Genomic DNA, 21,749 nt, shown 5'->3' with positions numbered 1-21,749 from the left:
GAAGACCAGACCCAATCTGAAAGATTAAGGGTCTGGCTATGAGTAATGAAAATGGCCCAACTCAAGGGGCGGCACCAAGCATGCATTTAAAAATATTACTGCACGCAATTGGATAACACTACGACCAATGTTTACTGACCGATTCCGAACATCGACGCAATTAGATAACACCGTCCACCACCAATGTTTCCGGACATCAACGACGCAGCGCTGTCGTCATCTGTTTAGGTCGCCTCTGGCCCGTCTATATCAGATACACCGATGTGATTGGTGCAGCTCGGTTTCATGGACATAGGTAATAGTCATAGTCACTTGCTGAAGAAATTCAAATTTAGCTCTCGCGAGAACTCTGGATTTCCAGGGTAGGTAGTTACTCCATTAACCAAAATAGAATAATTGCCTTATTCTCTTACACATGATGACCATATTAGAATTTTAACATATTGTACTTGATGCCTCTGATATAAATTTTTAATTAAAATGGGGGCAGCCGTGGTCTACTGGTTAGCACTTCGGACCTCGAACCCCGACCAGTAGGCACTGCTGAAGTGCCCTTAAGGCACCTAAGCCAAAGTCCTTTTAGGCAAGTCCCTCCACTCGGCGGCCATATACCAACGTTTTATGGGCACTCATCGGGCACAGTCTTTGGGTCGAACTGCGCGTGCGCAAGGCTTCACGACACCAATCTTGCTCCAGCGGCGAGATCACAACACATGATTGGCACGATGTCTTCACAACACACCATATGATTGGCTCAATGTATTCACATCACACCACATGATTGGCTCAATGTATTCACATGTCAACGTTTTGCCGAGGAAGGGGTGGGATATGTGTAGACAACGGCCATATTGGCGTGACAAACTAGCCCCATGCATTTCTATGGAGTATCTATGGAGTGCTGTGTCTCCACATTAGAAAGTCTCTGCCTAAGCTCCCCGAGCGCCGTTGTTGTTGCAGACAGCTCACTGCGCCGGGATTAGTGTGCTTCACTAATTCACGGATTGGGATAAATGCAGTGACCAAATTTCCCTCACCAGATCAAAAGAGTATATATACTTTATACTATACTATACTTTCTGAATGATATTTCATGAATAGAGATGGTCAATATTTTCACATTTGGTATCCGCCATATTAGATTTCAAAATGGCCAACATCAGGTTTGTTTGGAAATCATGTCAATAGCTTCCTTGACCCTGAAAATTAAGTGTTAGAACTTTGATTTACTTTTTTTTTTTATCTTGTTTAATTTTGAAGTATCAACAATTCTATTAAGAATGGTGGCCATATTTGAATTCAAGTTGGCGGCCACTAGGGGGCGCTATGTGTTGGGGTCCATTTAAATCTTTGATCACTAAGGGTAGTATAACCAGAGTATGTAGAGGGCTCTGGTGTATAACTGTGCTAAGTTTCATGCTTTCTGCAAAAACTGAACGATTCTGGTGCTGGTCCACTGTAGGCTACTAATCAAACAAAACATTGCTTGATGTTTTCAAGTTTCTGATAGCCTATGCACCTCAAACTTTCGCGTGCGCAGCAGAACTTTCTTATGTAGGCTACACATGAGGTGACGTTCACGATTACTTTTCCGATGGAAAAAAAGGTTTTCCACCAGACCCCACGAACGCACCACCCAGGATGGGGACGTGTCTCAGTCCAAAGTTCCCGGATGTTCCTGTCCAACTCCTAACAGATAGGTTAGGTAGCTAACGTTAGCATGTACATGGCTCTGGTATAGATATAGAAAGCTAGATACCGCTTTGGGCTCCAAAACGTACGTAAAGCGCCGCCATATTGGTGGGGGCAACAACAGCTGAGAAACACGTACTAACTGGAAATCAGACAGGTGTCTCCGATCGCCGGCAGAGAATTTGTTTTTTGTAGGGTGGTAGCGGAAGAGTCCCGCCCTACTCGCCCTGTGATTGGCCGGCTGACGCAACTGATAGTTGAAGCTGTCAACCAAAGACTGTAAAATAGACTGTTTTTACTTATTTTTTTAAATTCCCTACTGATAGGTGTGTATATATTTCCCATGGCTAATACTAGTGATAGAAGCCCATCAGTTTTGTCTTTTGATTTTTTTTAACGTTCTCGTCGTACTTGTCCGATTTAGCCAGAGGCAGCAACTGTCAGTCATGCACAGCCAATCACAGACAGAGTAGGGCGGCGACCGGCAAGTGTGTTGTCCTCAGCAATATGGCGGCCGCGTTTACGTGAACTCGAGCCCAATGCGGTATCTAGCTTTCTAATCTATGAGCATGGTGTCAGCTCAGCTGGATCAGGAACGAATTTTTCTGCTATTACCAACACAAGTTTAAAGAAGGATTCTTTGGTAGTCATAGATGTGCCAGGTGTGTCGCGCTTAAGGTACGTTCACTGTAACATAATGTTAGGGAATTAGCTGCAACGCATACTAGGAAAGGAAAGTAACAATGTTTATGTAAGTTGGTGATGATAACAGTGGTGCATGTGTCCAACTAACTAGCTGGCTAGCATCTCTGGTCAGTATCCTCAACGTTCAAGTAGATGTGATGTTTGTTATGTCCCGCCAGCTAATTTCGCAAGCTAAGTTACATACGGCTGTTTCCCCATTAAATGCATTATTAATGGATGGTTGTATATTCACTGTCTTACTTCATCCTCCGAGATTGTATCTCGGTAGTAGACAGTTATTGTACATAGCTCTTTAGCTAGCAAACTGTTAATAACCATGGTGTCTCGTTCAAGTGAATGAGCTGCAAAGTCAGATCACTTGTCAGAAAGCTGTCCTGTCTAGAAGCTAGAGTTGGGCTTCTTCTTGTACGGTAAACAGTCAGTTGTGCATCGTCATTCTAAAGGTGAAATGAAACGTCATTCATCAAACTGAAATATCAAGTGCAGATCTAGTTCACTGTGCATGTAAACCAGAGAGACGTTAAGTGATCAAGGATCTTTGTGTAAACTTTAGGCTAACTTTAAAGTACGTGTGCACGTAAATACGCATAATGAGAAAAACGTGCTTAAAATGTAGTTTTAAATACCCCATAATATTGAATAAATTTCACGTTAGATGACGCTCTTACTAACAGCAACTCCATTAACTAATTGCTGATATTGACAGTCGTCCTGGATAGGAGTATCTTGGGGTAAGTGGCTTGTGTAGGGTCAGAATGGCCTGGGGCCTAGATCACAACTTCCAGGTGCCTCACAGGCTGCTCGATTATGGCAAAAAACATTATCATGATTATTTTATTCAATATTGATTGATTCAATATAGATGATTATTAAACATGATTACTAAGTGATTTTGGAATTATCATCCATTTCCAAAAGTTGCATCATTTATATTTTTAAATTGAATTTAAAATAGGCCTATAATTCAACAGGAAAAATACAGTAAAAAGATAATGCACACGACAACTCAAGACAAAAAGTGATGGTCATTTTGATACCATAGATTTAATAGAGACCCAGTCAGACCAATAGTATGAAAAATCAGGGACAGAGTTTATAAGTATAAGTATACTCTTTTGATCCCGTGAGGGAAATTTGGTCTTTGCATTTAGCCCACCTTGATAACAGGGCAGGGAATTATGTTAGAATGCTGTTTATAGATTTTAGCTCAGCATTTAATACAATCAAACCTGTATTACTACTCACTAAGTTGGAAGATCTTGGACTGAATTCATCTCTGTGTAAATGGATTTTTAACTTCCTGACTGGTAGACCCCAGGCCGTGCGGGTGGGTAGTCACATCTCTTCATCCCTTACGCTCAATGTTTTAAGTCCATTGTTGTATTCCCTCTACACTAGGGGTGTAACGGTACACAGAAGTCACGGTTCGGTTCATACCTCAGTTCGGACATCACAGTTCGGTACGAGTTCGGTACAATGGAGGGTAAAGCAAAACAAAAATGCAGAAAGCAATTTTTTTTTATTGTGCATGTCTCAGGCTGTACCACTTAGTGTCATAGTCTCTTCCCTGAGCTATCTGCAACAGCCTGAAGTGTGTAAGATGTAGGCTAAACAGTACAATAAGTACCCAGACTCCATCTGTAACTTGTAAACAAAATAAGACAATCAGCTATAAAACTGAAAATAGGCCTACAGCATCTCTTATTTCTGAAAGTGCAAATGACATAGAATAATGATTTTTAAAAATCCACTTAAGCAAGAACTTCGACATCTGTGTTTAGTTGTATATGGAAGGGTCTACAATTTGCCTCAATATTTTACAGTGTGTGTACAGTAATAATCAAGCCTACTAACTGTGAACATATCACACTATTTTGCCTTATTTTAAAAAACGAAATCGCTCCTTTCATTTCATAAACAGACTACAACTAGAAGTCATGTGACTTTGCCCTTCTACATTAACTCACATAGACTGTTCTATATACAGTCTATGTTAACTCACCGTAGCATGGTTTGTTTATTAGCCTGGTTAGCATTGTCACTTTCTTTTACTGTCTATGCACTAAACATTACCAGCTCCTCATGTGAGAAGTTACAAGTTACCCCAACATAAAGGTAATTACCACACGATTTACATAGCTTTCTGTCATTACGAAATCATTTAATTTAAGCCATAGGTTTTGGCCCTATTTGTATGTGTATCAAAAGGCTGCTGAAGCGCATGGGAAGTTTTTTTTTCTCGTTTCAGAGATTGGTAGCCTACATCATCATCTGGGTGATGGCTTCGAATATGTGTAGCATATAATAAAGCAATAGCAGGTCCCAGGCACTCAAATATATAAGAGGAGAAGGAATTCTTTAAAAAGCCTTTATTGAATATGGCTTAGGTCATTTAAAATATTGAGCCAACGTGTTTCGACCGAACATGGTCTTCTTCAGGGAAAAGTAGCAACATGAATGAGAATGCCACAGACTTATAAGTTAAGTCCCACCCACAATACAATCATTTAATTAACTCAATAAGATCTAATATAATCAATTAGCCTAATGAGTAAACAGGTCTGCAAGAAAACCACACACAGTAATCAAAAACTACACACACACACACAACAATCCTAGACATGACAGAACTACATGAGATCACAAAAGAGCGCAAAACTTCTTATTACGACATCATAAAAAAGACTTAAATTCTATGTCCTCGTTCAAGCCAGGATAACTTGACGCATCCAGCTGATGGATCCAAAATGTCTCGCGCTGGTTGAGTCTGCGGATCCCATCACCGCCTCTCTCCAAAGGCCTTACATGTTCTAACCCTTCTATTTTTAATAGAGAATCATCTTTATTATGAACCTGTGCAAAGTGTTGGGCCATCTGATAATCAGGGTTGCTAGTCCGAATAGCGTATTTATGTTCCGCCAAACGATCGTAGACGCCTTTTTGTGCGCCCTACATAAAACACCTTACATGTACAGGATAGACGGTGAATAACAAATGTGGTGGTACAATTTATGAAATCTTTTATTTTGTAGGTTTTGTTAGATTTAAAATCCACAAATGTTTTTGAAGGAATGACATTACCACAATGGGGGCAATTCATGCATCGGTGTACACCGATGGGTCTCTTAAGCCAACTCTCCTTCTTCTCAGGGGGAAGAAAACTGTGAACTAACTGATCACGAAGGGTCGGGGCCCTCCTGTAAGAAACAAGGGGGGTTCAGGAAAGACCTGTTTGGAGGGTAGGGTCAGAATTAACAATGGCCCAGTTATTCTGAATGATTTGTTTTATCAAGTTAGCTTCTGTATTATGTTGTATAACAAAAATATCATTAATATAATTTTAAATGACCTAAGCCATATTAAATAAAGGGTTTTTAAAGAATTCCTTCTCCTCTTATATATTTGAGTGCCTGGGACCTGCTATTGCTTTATTGGATTTTTCCTACCCCAAGAGCACCGCTTGAGGACTTGATAACTTCACCTGAGCGCCTGGTTGAACCTCTTGCGTGTGTAGCATATATTTCCACTCACATACCATATAACAACTGCTGAACAACGCCGGCACACGGTTTCATCTTATCCACCACTCTCTCGCCTGTACTACTGTAACTGAAGTTCTCAAACTTGCGATCTTAAAGAGACCAGCGGATCTTCTAACTCTTGTGGGTCGCCACCTTAGTGCTGCTAATGACTGACTGACTCGACCGACGACTCAGACGACCTGACAAAAAAACATAGGCGCCAATCAGAGCTAAAGCGAGGCTACAGATTAGCGTTAGGTGTCGCTAAAGAACTCCCGTAACTCTCGCTACTTAACAGTAATTGCGCATGACATTAATGAACTAATTACAGTGCATGAAAATGCACTGTTCTGTTATCCGAAGTCTTATTCTTCTTATTATTATTCTTCTTCTTATTACAGTGCATGAAAATGCACTGTACTGTTCTTCCTAGGCTTCTTCTTCTTCTTCTTCTTCTTCTTCTTCTTCTTCTTCTTCTTCTTCTTCTTCTTCTTCTTCTTCTTCTTCTTCTTCTTATTCGTCTTCTTCTAACGCAGTTAATGCAGCTTCAACCGTTTAACGTAGAAACCTCATTCAAACTATGTTGCGTAGGTTAGGACATGGGGGCTTTGTATTTTTCATTTTTGTAACTTTTATACTTTTTAAACTATTAATTATTAACTTTTATAAAATCCCCATAGACTTAACATTAGGCTGATGACATCACAATGGACTAATTAACTTGATTTGCTGTATCAACTTCCAGCTGCTCATCTAGGCCCCATCAAAGAATCAGTTCAACTGATTGCACCTGTATCAACTGCTTTCTGTTGAACTAGGCCAACTCTCTCTGTGTCTCTCCATTCTACAAGGATATAAGGCACATTTCATCCAACTTTCTATCCATTCATCCTCTTCAAACCATTCACTCATCCACCCATTAAACTATCCATCAACATCCATTAAACAATCTGCCTATCAACATCCATTCAACTTTCTGTCTATCAACATCCATTACACTATCTACATTTTTTAAACTAAATACTCTGTCTCAGGCTTTAAGCATACAATATGGCTCTATTAAGACTGCCGTTAAGCAATTAGAATCCTAGGCCAGGTGGCCAGGCTATATTAAACCTCATCTACCTAGTTTAGTCATTCCAACTATTAAACCTCATCTACCTAGCAAATAATTTAACCTTTTAAACTATCCACCTATTTAACTGTTCAGTCATTACAACTATATTAAACCTTATCTACCTAGTTCAGTCATTCCAACTATATTAAACCTCATCTACCTAGCAAATAATTTAACCTTTTACACTATCCACCTATTTAACTGTCTAGTCATTCCAACTATATTAAACCTCGTCTACCTAGCAAATAATTTAACCTTTTAAACTATCCACCTATCTGTTCAGTCATTCCAACTATATTAAACCTCATCTACCTAGTTCAGTCATTTCAACTATATTAAACCTCATCATGTTGGTTGCCAATTAGCACATCATCTGTTTTAACAATATATTTCACACCATATGTTTTGCATTTTCATGCACTAGTAATTCCCTGGAATTGCGTTTTCTAGTTATTATTCTTCCCACCAAATGTCTGCATCTAATTCAGCTTTAACCGTTTAATGTAGAAACTTCGTTCAAACTTTGTAACGTAGTTCTTGAAAAGGACACGTGGGGAATGTATTTTTCACTTTTGTAAACGTTATACTTTTTGAGATATTAATAAAAAACAAGCTTATTTTTCCCCATAGATTTTGTATTAGCACTATGACATCACAATGGACTAATTAACTTGATTTGCACCTGTATCAACTTCCAGCTGCTCACTACTAGGACCCATCAAAGGGCCAGTTAAACTGATTGCACCTGTATCAACTGCTTTCTGCTTAACTAGGCCAACTCTCTCTGTGTCTCTCCATTCTACAAGGATATAAGGCACATTCCATCCAACTTTCTATCCATTCATCCTCTTCAAACCATTCACTCATCCACCCATTAAACTATACATCAACATCCATTAAACAATCTGCCTATCAACATCCATTCAACTTTCTGTCTATCAACATCCATTACACTATCTACATTCAACTTTTAAACTATATACTCTGTCTCAGGCTTTAAGCATACAATCTGGCGCTCTTAAGACTACTATTTCCTCTGCCCACAACTGTTTCAAAATACATGTCCTCACTACAACAATTCACTATTAAATAATTTAACTATTTAAACTACTCAACTATTTAACTGTTCAGCCATTTCAACTGTCAGTTGTTATCAACTATGACTCCTGCCAACTGTTTCCCAATAAAAGTTTGTTTGGCATTTTATGTTAATATACAGTATGTTTATATTTTCATGCAATGGTAATTTCCTCGAAATTACATTTTCTAGTTAACATTAACAATGAACATTAATGACATTAATGGCCTACTGGTTAGCGCTTTGGACTTGTAACCCGAGGGTTGCCGGTTTGTACCCCGACCAGTAGGCACGTCTGAAGTGCCCTTGAGCAAGGCACCTAACCCCTCACTGCTCCCCGAGCGCTGCTGTTGTTGCAGGCAGTTTACTGCGCCGGGATTAGTGTGTGCTTCACCTCACTGTTTGTTCACTGTGTGCTGAGTGTGTTTCACTAATTCACGGATTGGGATAAATGCAGAGACCAAATTTCCCTCACGGGATCAAAAGAGTATATATACTTATATATACTTATATATACTTATACGTCATCCGTTGCCAAACTGAATTGTGGGTCCGTTGCGTCGCATTTCTCCCGTAGCTTGCGTTGAGAAGTTCAGCTGTTGCTGCACCGACAGACGGCACCGGCCAATCAAGCCAATCGACGGACAGCACCAACCAATCAAATTACGGTTATACTACACATTTGCATAGCTACCGTCGGGAACACCCACTGGCATGCGTTGACGGAACGCAACTGTGGGTAGAAGCCGTAATACGCTTCCGTAATCTTCAGCTAACTCCATAGACAGTAAAGTAAACACTCAGGCTTGCGGCTTCAGGTTTTGTGGCTTCTGTTACATGACATCAGCCATAGATATACATAATAAAAGCCTAAAGGAAGTAGGTAAACAAAATGCATTATTGCGTTGATATTTTATAGCCCAATGCGCTATGTATTTCAAAATTAATCGCAGCAATTAACACATTCATTTTGACAGCCCTAATTTTGAATAATGATGGATTGCTGCTCAACCAAGGGCGTAGGTTTGGTCTCAGCTTTGGGGGGGGACACATCCCCAACTCCTGTTGTCACAATACCAACATTATTGTTTCAATACCAATACTAAGTGAAGAATCTCAATTTCGATATTTTCGCTCGAATTTCGCTCAATTTTGCGATTTTTTAAAACTTGATTTGGTTTGTGTGATTTGTGAGATCATTCACATAAGTGGCAATCACAGAATTTGATTGACTTTCCACACACACACACACACACACACACACACACACACACAAACACACATAGAAAGTGATGGTTGTCATCAGTGTTGGGCAACTTACTTCAAAATCGTAATGTATTACTCATTACTGTCATTTCAAAGTAATTTGTTACATTATAATATGTATCTGAATTGTAAGGCATTACACTACTATTGTATTACTTTTGAGTTACTTTCACCAAAATATCTAGAAATATGAATTTGGAATTCTAAATGCAGTTTATTATGCTCAATGCAGCTCATTGCACTTCTAATAGAGGGCGATGTGGTATAACATAATGACTGAGCTTAGCCTGGTGCCACGGATGTCTATCAAATGCGTCTGTGCATAGCTCATCATCATCTTGCTTTCCCCCTTGTTCTGTGATTGGTCCCCTATCTCAGGCGAAAATTTGCTCCATGGTCTCCAGGCTGCCTTAGCAGCGTGAATCAAATCGCGCGCAAGGCAGCATGGGAACACCCAGGCTAGACTGAGCTAGGCTTAAGGCTAACAACAGTAGAATGCAATAGGCACAGTGATGGCTCATGATGCAATACAAGGAACAATCATAGCCAGAATTTTGTTAAAAGCAGGCCAAAGGTCAAAGTCTGGTCAATTGTGATAGAAATGCTGTAACTTTAGGCTTAGGCCTACTCATTAAAATTAACAGAGAGCCCACTACCTGTATATTGCAACCCAAAACATAGACATGTCAAGATAGGCTACACAGTGCCGCTGCTGGCAATTTTGGTGCCCTAACTGGTGAAATACAGTATTACCCTAAGCATGTCATCATATGGCCAACTATAAAGATGTAATCTGCCTGTTCTCAGGGATGAGTAGTATTTCTGAAACATGTAATATGTATTTCAAATACAAAATAGTATTTTGTCATTTGTATTTTATTGGGTTGAAGGAAATGGCTCTGTATTTTGTATCAAAATACTTTATTGGTGTGTATTTTTGTATTTTAAAAATACTGCAAAATACTATATGTGAAAAACACTAAAAAAAGTAGATACTACACACAGGTGTAATGAATAATTGGTAATTAGGCAACAATGGTTAATGTTTATCGCAGTTAGCTAATGTGAGAACAGCTGTGTTCAACGACATTCACAGCTTTTCAGTGACGACCTTTGCTGAAGCATCAGCTCTGGTCTGAAGTATAAATACTCTTTTGATCCCGTGAGGGAAATTTGGTCTCTGCATTTATCCCAATCTGTGAATTATGTTTGAATTTCCTTCCTTGTAGCATCCTTTTCTGCATTCCACAGTGGGGAGAAGTTCACCTTGTTTAATTAAATAACAATTCTATTTCCTTATTAGCTGCATACTTGAGGTTGGAGATATTAAGGCAAGTCAAGTTTCTCACATACTGTACTGGAAGTTCAAGATATACAGCTTTATGATTTTCTTATTCAGTTCTACACAGGACTTGAATTACGAAATTCGGCACAGATACACAATTATGATTTTGGCCTATTGATTATAATGTGGTTAATTGTAAGTATAAGTATATTTTAATCTCTGCATTTAAGAAAATATAATCTCTGCATTTATCCCAATCCGTGAATTAGTGAAACACTCAGCACACAGTGAACACACACTAATCCCGGCGCAGTGAGCTGCCTGCATCAACAGCAGCGCACGGGTAGCAATGAGGGGTCGGGGTTCGAACCGGCAACCCTCCGGTTACAAGTCCGAAGCGCTAACCAGTAGGCCACGGCTGCCGAATTGAAAGCTCTGTCAGTCGTTTTGGATAAGCATCAGCTAGATGACTAAATGGAAATGGAAATTCTTGAATTATTCTTAATTCTGATCACACTACATGAACTTGCATACTGTATACTATTTGGCATGACAGGGGCCAAATTGTATTGTTTTTTACTGTATAGTTTATAGGCTCAATGTTTGAAAAAAAAGGAAGCTTTTTTTGCAGTGCTTTCATACTTCCTTGAAAAAAGTATTTTGAGTATTTTCTAAATACAAAAATACAGTATTTTATTTTGATACATTAAAAATGAGGGTAGGCCTATTAGGTATTTTATTTTGAAATACATTCTGATGTATTTTTTTCCCATCCCTGCCTGTTCCCAGCATTAGCACAACACTTTGCTATGGTTAGCTTGTCACCTGTGACGATATATGCTAGGCCTAAGTGACTGACCTATATGGGTGCGTTTGGAGATGCCTGATGGAATCAGACGTTGTTGCCACACACCTTGCATGTAGCTGTTCGCTTATTTCCTCTGTGCACGAAGTTATTTTAACCGAAAGTAATGATAAAAGGCACAACTCCGGGAGGACTTCTTGTCGCCATGGTCAATGCATTTTTTATCTGTGAGTGTGCGCACATGCGTTACGTTGCACATTATGGCAAAGGGGCCATGCCGCTCGTTATACGTTTTCCAAAGTATACTGTATGTTGCAATAAAATAGAAATACATGAATACATTTAGATTTAAAAAAAAATAATTGCATGAAATACAGCTTGTTCAGGAGTCTCGAAGCGTCCAAGTCTGAAGTCTTTTGAGTGGAGTCGCAAGTCAAGTCTGAAGTCATTGTTTTTGCGACCTCATTGTTTTAGGCTAGTGAAAAATAGTTTTCGCAAGTGCAAGGATATGTGGATTCAATTAATCATGTTTGCTATGTCATTAGATAAAATAAATGTTCAAAAAACTAACAAGTCAAAGAAAAGCTTTATGGGATGAGATCATAGAAGAAATATCTGGTGTCTCGCAATGTTTTTTAATTTCTATGGAAATGCACCTAGTTTATCTTTGATTTCTTTGCATTGTGCAGGCTACATTCACAAATACACTGCAAGATTGGCAGCCTAGTGACTTCTTTTCTGTGCTATAGCCTATGCGACTCTCCGCACGGCACACCCATATTCAACATGACTCCTAACTTTGGTTGAAAGATTACAGAAGCTAGGTTTAGCTGTGACAATATCCTGGGTACTCCCAACAGCTAATGTTATTTTACACAGTATGCTAAAATCCGAATTTTAAAGCCTGGTCACTAGTCGCCAGTTTGTATGGCTAGTTTGCCTACTTAGACTCTGCATAATGAAAAAGCTTTGTATGTCCCCTTTCTTCTTCTTGGGGGCATAGCTGATCTACAAACCACAAAAAGGGGCAAACATGTACATGCTTAAGGGCAAAGGGAATATCAAAATGTTTTACTTTGGCCTTTTATGGGGTATGTATTGGCAGACAGCCCTGGTAACTTACCATTGTCGTTGACACACCTGCTCGCTTGACTGCCACTGCAAAGTAGCCTGTGCATCGGCATTCTCCATGCGTGTAGCCTGCGTGTCAGATAACCCTGACGTTTCTTGTATTGTCGTGCTGGCTGTCGGAATGATCAGCAGTACAAATAAGTTCGCTAAAATATTGGTGAGGACAATTTTGTCATCTTAAAATTTTGATTAGGACTAGTCCTTAGCGTCCCACCCTAAATCTACGCCCATGTGCTCAACACTGTTGCTCTTCAGTTCTGAAAGATTTAATGTTATTGGAAGTTGCCAATCCAGCAGCCTTAAAATTTGCCATGCAAAATTTTGTTTTTACAGTGCTGAACATTTGACCATTTCTACATCATACTTCCCACACACTTTGTTGCATCAGAAACTTCTGTTTTTCCATGAACATTTTGAATATTTGATTTGAGGCGGTTTGAAATTCTTCTACAAAGATCAAGGCTTAAATCTTACGCCATTTTGTTTTACAAGCTCCTAAGAATTTTGCATGGTATTCTATGCTCAAATCAGACTTTTCTCTCTCTTTCTTTGCAAGTCCATGCAGCAGCCTACAGTTTTACTGTACATCTAAACGTGCCCTGTTGGTGGCAGTATTAAGGCTGCAGTGGTGGGATTTGGGATGGAGGATTTGTGTGTGTGTGTCTGTGTGTGCCTGCATACGTATCATAGCCCTCCCCCGCCATCGCTGAGTGGGTGGAATCTATTGGTTTATTTGTCGTGCTAGGCTGCCAATCACAGCTGCTAGTGTGTGTAATGCCCTCCTCCAGGGTATGTGCTGCTTTGTGAGGCAGAGAGGTAATCAGAACACTGCGTATAAAAGACTGCATGAGCCGGGTGACTGAGGAGAGGAGGTGATAGAGGGAGGCAGTTTTTAAGGGACAGCAGAAGAATACAGTTGCTTACGGATTGCAGGAGGAGTCATGTTCGCTGGTATTGAAGGCCGTAACCCGCATGTGAGTCTGCTACCGTTTCTGTCTTGGTCCTCTCGGCCCCTGCCCCCATCATAATGCCTAGTGTAGAGCTCCAGTCTTGTGATGCTACGTCTCAGAAGAGCTCTGGCTGGGTTGCTTTGATGACAGAGGGCTGTAACCCGGCTGTTAGCCCTATAATGTTAGCATGGGGGGACTAAAACAGGCTGCTTAAAGAATGTGTGTCCTTATTGTGACTTGGTCCTGCAATTATGTTCCAAGATCTTATTTGTAAAACACTGCTGCCTCTAATTTTGTACTGTTGTACTGAGTGGCTGAATCGGCATCTAGTCTATGGCTATGACGAGCTGTGTAATGAATGGTGTGGTTTTGTTGGCATGAAGGAGCATTTCACACTGACTGTCAAGTTGAGCGAATTGCAAAGAATTTTTGAATAGCACAGTGTCTGGACAATATGTGTAGTGTTATCAGGCTCTCAGATGACTCTGCTAGAACAGTGTAGAAGCACTCAATTAAAATTCATGATGGTTAAGAGGTGGAATAAAGTAAGAGTGGTACAGTGTTGGCCAAATATAGATTGGACTGCATTAATTAGGCTTTTTCATGAAATTGTTACATTACAAAGTAACCACTAACTAGGCTATGTCTCCCCATTTCCCCTCAACCTCATGACAGCAGTTTGTTTGTCAGCTCAGCCGGCTGGAGGGGGCTTCCAGCTGACGATACAGCTCTCACAGCAGTTTAAGGGTCAGCAGGCCGTTCAAGATTGTATGGTGGTTCTTTGAAAATAATCTCAGTTACCAACATGTAGGATGGTAGTGCCAAAAAATGGCAGTTTAAAGCTGTTATAGCATAGTGGAGTCACTCCCAAACTCATCTTTACTCACTTCTGCTGGGAAGATACTGGACAATAGATGATCCATCACAACCAGCGCTTAGGCCTAGAATGGCTGGTTAGGACTTAGTTCATACTGTATATTCAGTGTAATATAGATGGTAGGTATAGGGTGTTTTCACATATAGTACTATTTAAAATAACCGAACTCAGTCCACTAAAAGGGGACCAGAAAGTGGACCAAAACAAAAGGGACTCTGTTCATTTTGTATTCACATTATGAGTTCCTTTGAAAGAGGACTCGGATCTCTTTCTTGTGCACTTCTGCTGCTCTGATGGGGCTTCAGTTTTCTTCCTATTCAGACTATACCTTCTCTGGGGGTCTCAGACCTTAGGCTACTGCTTTGGATTATGGGCTATATAGTTGCTCATTTCCATCATCATTCATTATCAAGTTGAAATAATTAGCATAACCCATAGGCCTAATTGGTGTGGTGATTTTGTTTCATAATTTTTTCTGAAAAAAAAAAAAAAAAAAAAAAAAAAAAAAAAAATTATATATATATATATATATATATATATATATATATATATATATATGTATGATAATATATTTTCAGAATTAATTCTAATCTGAAGTTATTGCAAATATCCTCTTGAACAGTCAGTCAACACGCCAACCAATCACACTGTCTAATTCAGTGGTAGACCCGCCCCACCTGGTTACTGAAAAATGGTGAGAAATGGATCCAAAGTTTGCTAATTCTTCATTAGTTAGGCTACCAATACCTTGGATAAAAAGATATTCAGCTGAACGATAACTTAAGAACACACCAAATTTGTACATTTCAAATGTCTGTAGGCCTATCATGAGCCTAATGATAATAGTTAAAAAATAATAATAAATGACATGCCTTCTTTTTTGGCAATGGAAAGTCAAGTAGGACAAAATAAGCTAGCATACAATAGCAAAATGTGAAAGAGAACCCAGGGCGATTTGTGTTCACAATGCACAGATAATGCGAACCGTGCCATGGACTTCAAAGCGAACCGTGCCAAAACTACCTCCTGAGGTGGTCTCAGTTCGGTTTGCGTTAGGCCCGTTTCACACCAGGTGCGTGGCGTGAGCGTGTCCGCTGCGTGGACGCTTCTGGTGTGCAAAGACATAGAAAATGCTGAGTCTGAGTCCATCCCAGCTGATCTGAGTTCGTTTAGAAGCCTGAAGATGAACTGGTACGTTAGGATTATTATGTGTTATGTGGATGAACTGGTACGTTAGGCCTATTATGTGTTATGTGTGATGTACCCCATGATAATAACATGACAAGTTGTGTTAACTAATTAAGGAAAAATTAAATAAGAAAATGTGTTGTAGCCATGATCGGACTAGATATAAGCACAAATATCTAGGCTAATCATCTGTTACTGAGTTTAATGAGGTTGTCAGAACTACAAAGGAAGTACCCTCTAATAGATGGTAAAGGAATTGTGTAGGCCTATAGCCTAAAACGAACTCCAGATGGAAATAGATGAAGATAATCATAGTGTCTTGTCATCTTGTCTTTTCTTTTTTTAGGGGGGTGGGGGGGGGGGGGGGGGGGGTAGGAAGCCAAGTGCTTGCTTTGGCCAAGTTCCTGTAACTGCTCTGCTCTGTTTGTCCAAGAGACTCTCATTATGTCAATATGGGCACTTGCTTTCTCCTAAACATGGAGCAGTTAAGGGACTATGGAGCTCTGTACTTTTGTCAATGATTATCAGGGCTTTGGCAGGGCATTGGGGGAGGGGATAGGATAGGAGGAATGACCACTCGTTACAGAGAGATAGCAAAGAGCCGCTTTAACCCTCTCTAGTCTGCAGATAGTTTGGTAGTGGTGGGAGTTCATTTCTATCAATTGTGTTGCTTGGTGAAAATCAGGACCAAGATTATCATTAACTGCTTTTCAGTCAATTTACATACATTCCCTATTTCTTATGATCATCATTGACTAATGGCTTTCTCATCTTGAATTTTTCACCTGACTTTTAAAACGCAATTCCACTTTACAATATATTGAGTTTGATTGTAGTCTAGTGATTATTACCCATTTGACTCAAGGAAATCCTACGTTGATAACAGTGTTGTACCTGAACACTGTAAGTGTCCTCACAATAAAAAGTGACTTAGTTGTGTTTTTCCCTTTTTAAGTATTTGTTCTCATTTGTTTTCATGCCTCAGCGACTCACTGAGAGGAGCACTCATGTAAGTATGGTCCACCATAGACATAATATCTATATTATGTCTATGTGGTCCACACCCTGGCAACCTTCTGGCATGGTGATCTCAGGCTTGCATAGATACCAGCGCTGTATCTTATGCCAGGACACTGTGCACTGAGCGCTGAGCTGCATCCTGTGAGCTGCATCCTGTTTCAACATTTCAAGCACTGAGGATCTCCTGTGACCTCTGTTATACATGGTCTCACCTCACTTGCTTTATAACCCTACTTTGGCTAGGATGGAAAACAATGATGAGACTATGACATGACTTATCAGATGTCAAATTAAAAAAAAAACTGGAGCGACCAGGTGTAACAGATGACAGATGTGCTGTGCTGTGTCTTTAAAGGAATTATCCGGAGTAAAATGCACTTTAGATCGATTTATGGATGATTGGGAGTACATACGTTGAGTTGACATCCAAATCATGTCATTCGGATGTGTTTTGAGAAAGTTAGATGTTACCGTTTTTAGTCAAAGCTCGTTAGCGTGGAAGTGAGAAGGGCATATTATTTTGCCGCTACAAAACGCTATTTTTATACCTCTTCTACAGTTCCAAACAACATTGCACTTACGTGGTAGTGAGTAGAGGGTCCCTAAAGCCAAACCGAAGTATCCCGAGGTCTTTATGTGGTCTGATAGAGAGCCCAGAATGAATTTCATCAAGCCAGTACCTTTCCGGAAATGTTGCCATCTCGATTGCCAAGTGTGTTCACAATTTCGTCGCCGTTTAAAAAAATATATAAATAAAAAATAGTCCAGTATTTCTTTTGAAATTGAAATGAAGTTGTATGGACTGGACTATGTTTTTTTTTTTTTTTTTTTTTTTTTTTTCTTTTTTCAAAACACATCCGAATGACATGATTTGGATGTCAACTCAACATATGTACTCCCAATCATCCGTAAATCGATCTAAAGTGCATTTTACTCCGGATAATTCCTTTAAGACCTAGTCATGATGTGTATCCCATGCTGTCTGTTCTTTTGTTTTAAAATATTGTGGAACTAGTCTGGCTTGTATTGACTTGTGGAACTGGTTGAAAATCGTCCACACCAAGAGTGACAAAAGGGAATATGGCATGAATTGCATTTTTTAGTCACTCCTAGATCTTGAACACAATTTGCTAAAATTTGTTTGCATACTAACTGCTCTCTCACAGGGATGAGACTGCCGATCATCAACAAACACAAAGTAGTTTCCTACAAAATATTCATATTTTTGTGTTTTCTATTTTTGGCAGGAGCTGTATTACCTAAAAATGCAAAGGGAGAGGGAACAAGTGGAGAAGATGGAAAATAATGGCAAACGGAAGCTGAAGGTGTGCGTCGCTACCTGCAACCGTGCTGACTACTCCAAGCTGGCACCAATTATGTTTGGTATGAAGGCCAATCCAGAGGTTTTTGAGCTGGAGGTGGTGGTGCTAGGATCTCACCTTATTGATGATTATGGGTAAGATAACATTAGTCAAGATATAAGCCACTGCTCACATTATGTGCTTAGGTTAAGTTGAAATTCCAGGAAAGTTATGCAAACATGGCTTTAAATGCCTCCTGGTATTCCCTATTCCCCACAGAAACACATTCCGTATGATCGAACAGGATGAGTTTGACATTGGCTCCAAGTTGCATACGATTGTGCGTGGGGAGGATGAGGCAGCCATGGTGGAGTCTGTTGGCCTTGCGCTGGTCAAGCTGCCTGACGTCCTCCAGAGGCTTAACCCAGACGTGCTGATTGTCCATGGCGACCGATTCGATGCCCTGGCCCTGGCTACTGCGGCAGCCCTCATGAATATTCGTATCTTGCATCTGGAGGGAGGAGAGGTGAGCGCATTTCGTAGCATTACGACTGGAAATTATGGAAATTTGGGCTGGACAGTTTTATCAGTTGAGCAGGCTAGCTTTCATAGGGCACCATTAGGCTTGGATTGGATCAGGACCAGGGAGGCAGTGAGACTCGATCAGCCATCATCCTCCACACTCATGCAGAAGGATGGACTTAACATGGACTACAGTCCAAAACTAATAATGATGGTCCATCTGAAGCACTGCACTCACATGTGCCCTCTAACAATTGAACTGCAAACTGTAAATGGGAACCAGCCTTCTTCATCTTTTAAATCAGTCAATTTATCCATCTAATTGTGACTTTTCTTACATGTTGTCCATTTTGTGTGCTATGAATACCTTTTCACTATTGGTCTCAAATATTAAAAATGAAATGCTTTTAGATGGATGTTAGAATGTGTAGTGTGGCATTTAGAAATAATCATGAACAATGCATCATGTTCATGCATACATTTGGGACTCATTTTGTTAAATCAAAAGGTGACATTCCTAATGTTGTCTGACTTGACTATGCGCTCTAATATCAATATGCAGTGCGCTCTACAAACAGCCTTCCGCACTGCTGAGAACCAGTGGTGATAACAATACTTGTACATTTATTGACATGTCGCAGGCACAATCAAATCTAAATCACTTCAGTAATTAGAAGCATTTTTTAAACATTTAGGCTAGAGGGACATGATGAAGGTATACTTTAAATGACAGTTTGTAGTCTAAGGGCCCTATCGTAGCGATCAGATACGGGTGGTCAGAGGCGCAATGTTTAAAGACATTAAAGGCACGGCCAGTCCATATTCACTAATTTAATGCCGTGATTATGTGATCCAACGCTGGGAGCCAGGTGCAAACGGGTTGTTCTTATGTTTCTTAATCAGTCATGGGTGGGTTTTTGGGGTAACATCCTTTAAGGACTTTAAGTTTCTCAAACTTTTCCAGACCAAGGACCACTTAACCAATGAAAAAAAATATCACGGATCATCTAGCTGAAAAAAATAGCAGACCTACTTCAACAGTATATTATTACACAATAGGCCAACTCACTGAACCACCTTACTTGTTGTCTTTGCACCTTGCTATTGTGTCAGAGGATTCATATGATTTAAAGTGGCATAGCTTACATAGGAAGTGTTGCAGAACTGTTTGAATTTACAAACAAGTTGGTTCAATATTGCAAACAACTCCTCTATATTGTCTGCTCGCGGACCACTTGGGATAGCTTGCGGACCACCTGTGGTCCCCGGACCACACTTTGAGAAACACTGCTTTAAACCAATGAGAATGATGTCACACAAAAGGTCAGGTTCGTACTACCAGCATAAAAATTTCCACTGTTGGAGAATGGAAAGACCGTTTAACAATTTATTAAATTTACACAAACACACCCCCATACAATATGCACGTTATATCACAAAGAGTCCATAAAACATTCAGTCCATTGGCACAGAGCTAAAGATAAAACTCCCAGAGTTCAATAGGGAAGCTAGGCATATGGTGTCAAGTCCGTTTAGTTCGGCACGGGGTTGGGAGAACCGGATCGTCTTGTTATTTCAGGCAGACTCCAATCATTCCGAAACACTCAGTCAATAGCGAACGTAGAGTGAAACTCCACATATGGCAGCCAGCGCCACGTCGTCTTACTACTACAGGCAGGCCCCAGTCACTCTGACACTCAGGACAAACAAAAAGAGGCTCTCAGTCTCCGTCGCATCCCAGTAGACAATTATTATGTACACACACGCACGCAGGCAAACCAACTTTCGTTTACTTAGCTTTAGTGAGTGTTGAACCAAACTCATCCGGCCGCTGGCGTCACGTCGTCTTGCGTTTGTAGGCAGGCTCACTGCGTAGGTTACAGCCAAACACTAGGAGAGAGGGAGAGCTCCTAAGTCGCAAGCAGATAACACTCATATCCCACTCTCACTTCGCTACAGGCAGATGGACTTTCCTTTACTTAGCTTTAAAATCTGTGGAATCAGGCTTCAGGTCCCGTTCTCCAGACGCGGCACCCCACTCCAGCCCTTCGTCTCCTGTGGCGTGCTGCCTGTGTTTTTCTGCTCGTCCTGCCTCCGTGTGTGCCTGATCAAACTCCGGTGTCGCGTGCCCACCTGGTCATCAATTAGCAGTCAAAAAAGTCTCACGTGCAGTAAGCGCTATGCAGAGGGGGTAGTCAGCTGGCTGTAATAATCAGCTGATCGCTATGCAATCACAGACCCATAGTTCAAGCACACAGTGCCACAACAACCCACAGCAAATAGTATTGACATAAACACAGCAAACTTCACTGCACACAGTATACACCCAAACCCAACGAATCATTAAATATACACCGCACACAAAATAAACAGCAAACCATTTGGATCAATGAGTCATAACAATACAGCAAGTGTTCTACTTTTGACAATGACATCTGTCATTACCTTTAACAGCAAGCAGCGCAACTTCAAACAGCGCATCGGTATTTTGATAGTCAGCGGCGCATTTGAAGGAATCTGCTTGCTCGTTTATGCAAGCTTTGTTGACTTCCTGTTGATATCTGGTACACAATGGGAAATGATTAAAAGGAATCTAGTTGCAGTCTTGTAAATAGTGACCCTGTAAGATTCCTAGTCGTTGCAAAATCTTGTCTATATAGTCTATGACTATAAAATCTGTGTCTTGTCTTTAGATGTGAGAGGGTGTGTGACTATAGTCTTTCAAACATATTTTCCAAATCTTTTCAAAGTCTTCTGGTGTAGCTTAAAGGAACCTTCTTGATCTAAATCAATCTGGGTTCAAGAGTGGCTGCTCAACATCCACCAGGGCTGCAAGAAACTTAGAAGTCATGCTAGACAAGCAGCTAACCTTCTCTAATCACGTTGCCTCGGTTGCCCGGCCGTGCCGTTTCGCACTCCACAACATACGAAAAATCAGGACTTACCTGACTCAATGTGCTACCCAGGTCTCTCAGCCTGCACAGTGAAACCCCTTCAGATGATCCAGAACACGGCGGCGCGCCTGGTCTACAACCAACCCAAAAGGGCACATGTTGCCCTGCTGCTCATCCAGCTACACTGGCTATCTATGGCTGCTGCATCAAATTCAAGGCTCCAACGCTTGCCTACAAAGTAGTCTCCAGTTCTGCTCCCACCTACTTGAATGCCCTCATACAGGCATATGCTACCTCCAGACCGTTGCGCTCCTCAGACGAACGGCATCTAGCTCTGCCACCGGTACGCTCAGGCCAATCCAAACTTTTCTCATCTGTTGTTCCTCGTTGGTGGAAC

The 21,749-nt window shown here is 40.6% G+C and overlaps 1 protein-coding gene across 5 annotated transcripts in view; it reads left to right on the top strand.

Moving 5' to 3' along the window:
- The first annotated feature begins 2,055 nt into the window (after positions 1 to 2,055).
- gne (glucosamine (UDP-N-acetyl)-2-epimerase/N-acetylmannosamine kinase) overlaps positions 2,056 to 21,749 on the top strand; it is a 28,814-nt gene continuing 9,120 nt past the window's right edge. The window contains exons 1-4 of one of the 5 annotated variants that reach the window (XM_042081306.1): positions 2,056 to 2,370; positions 16,601 to 16,624; positions 17,883 to 18,091; positions 18,216 to 18,462. In XM_042081306.1, the coding sequence (XP_041937240.1) occupies positions 17,901 to 18,091; positions 18,216 to 18,462 (438 nt within the window). In that variant the 5' untranslated portion in view covers positions 2,056 to 2,370; positions 16,601 to 16,624; positions 17,883 to 17,900. Of the gene's footprint in view, positions 2,371 to 12,850; positions 13,575 to 16,600; positions 16,625 to 17,882; positions 18,092 to 18,215; positions 18,463 to 21,749 lie in introns of those variants that run through there. The other 4 variants (XM_042080981.1, XM_042081141.1, XM_042081221.1 and 1 more) reach the window with 4 other exon arrangements.

Source organism: Alosa sapidissima, chromosome 1 (assembly GCF_018492685.1).
Source record: "Alosa sapidissima isolate fAloSap1 chromosome 1, fAloSap1.pri, whole genome shotgun sequence".
Classification (NCBI taxonomy): domain Eukaryota; kingdom Metazoa; phylum Chordata; class Actinopteri; order Clupeiformes; family Clupeidae; genus Alosa; species Alosa sapidissima.
This window is presented reverse-complemented; position numbering and strand designations above follow the sequence as displayed.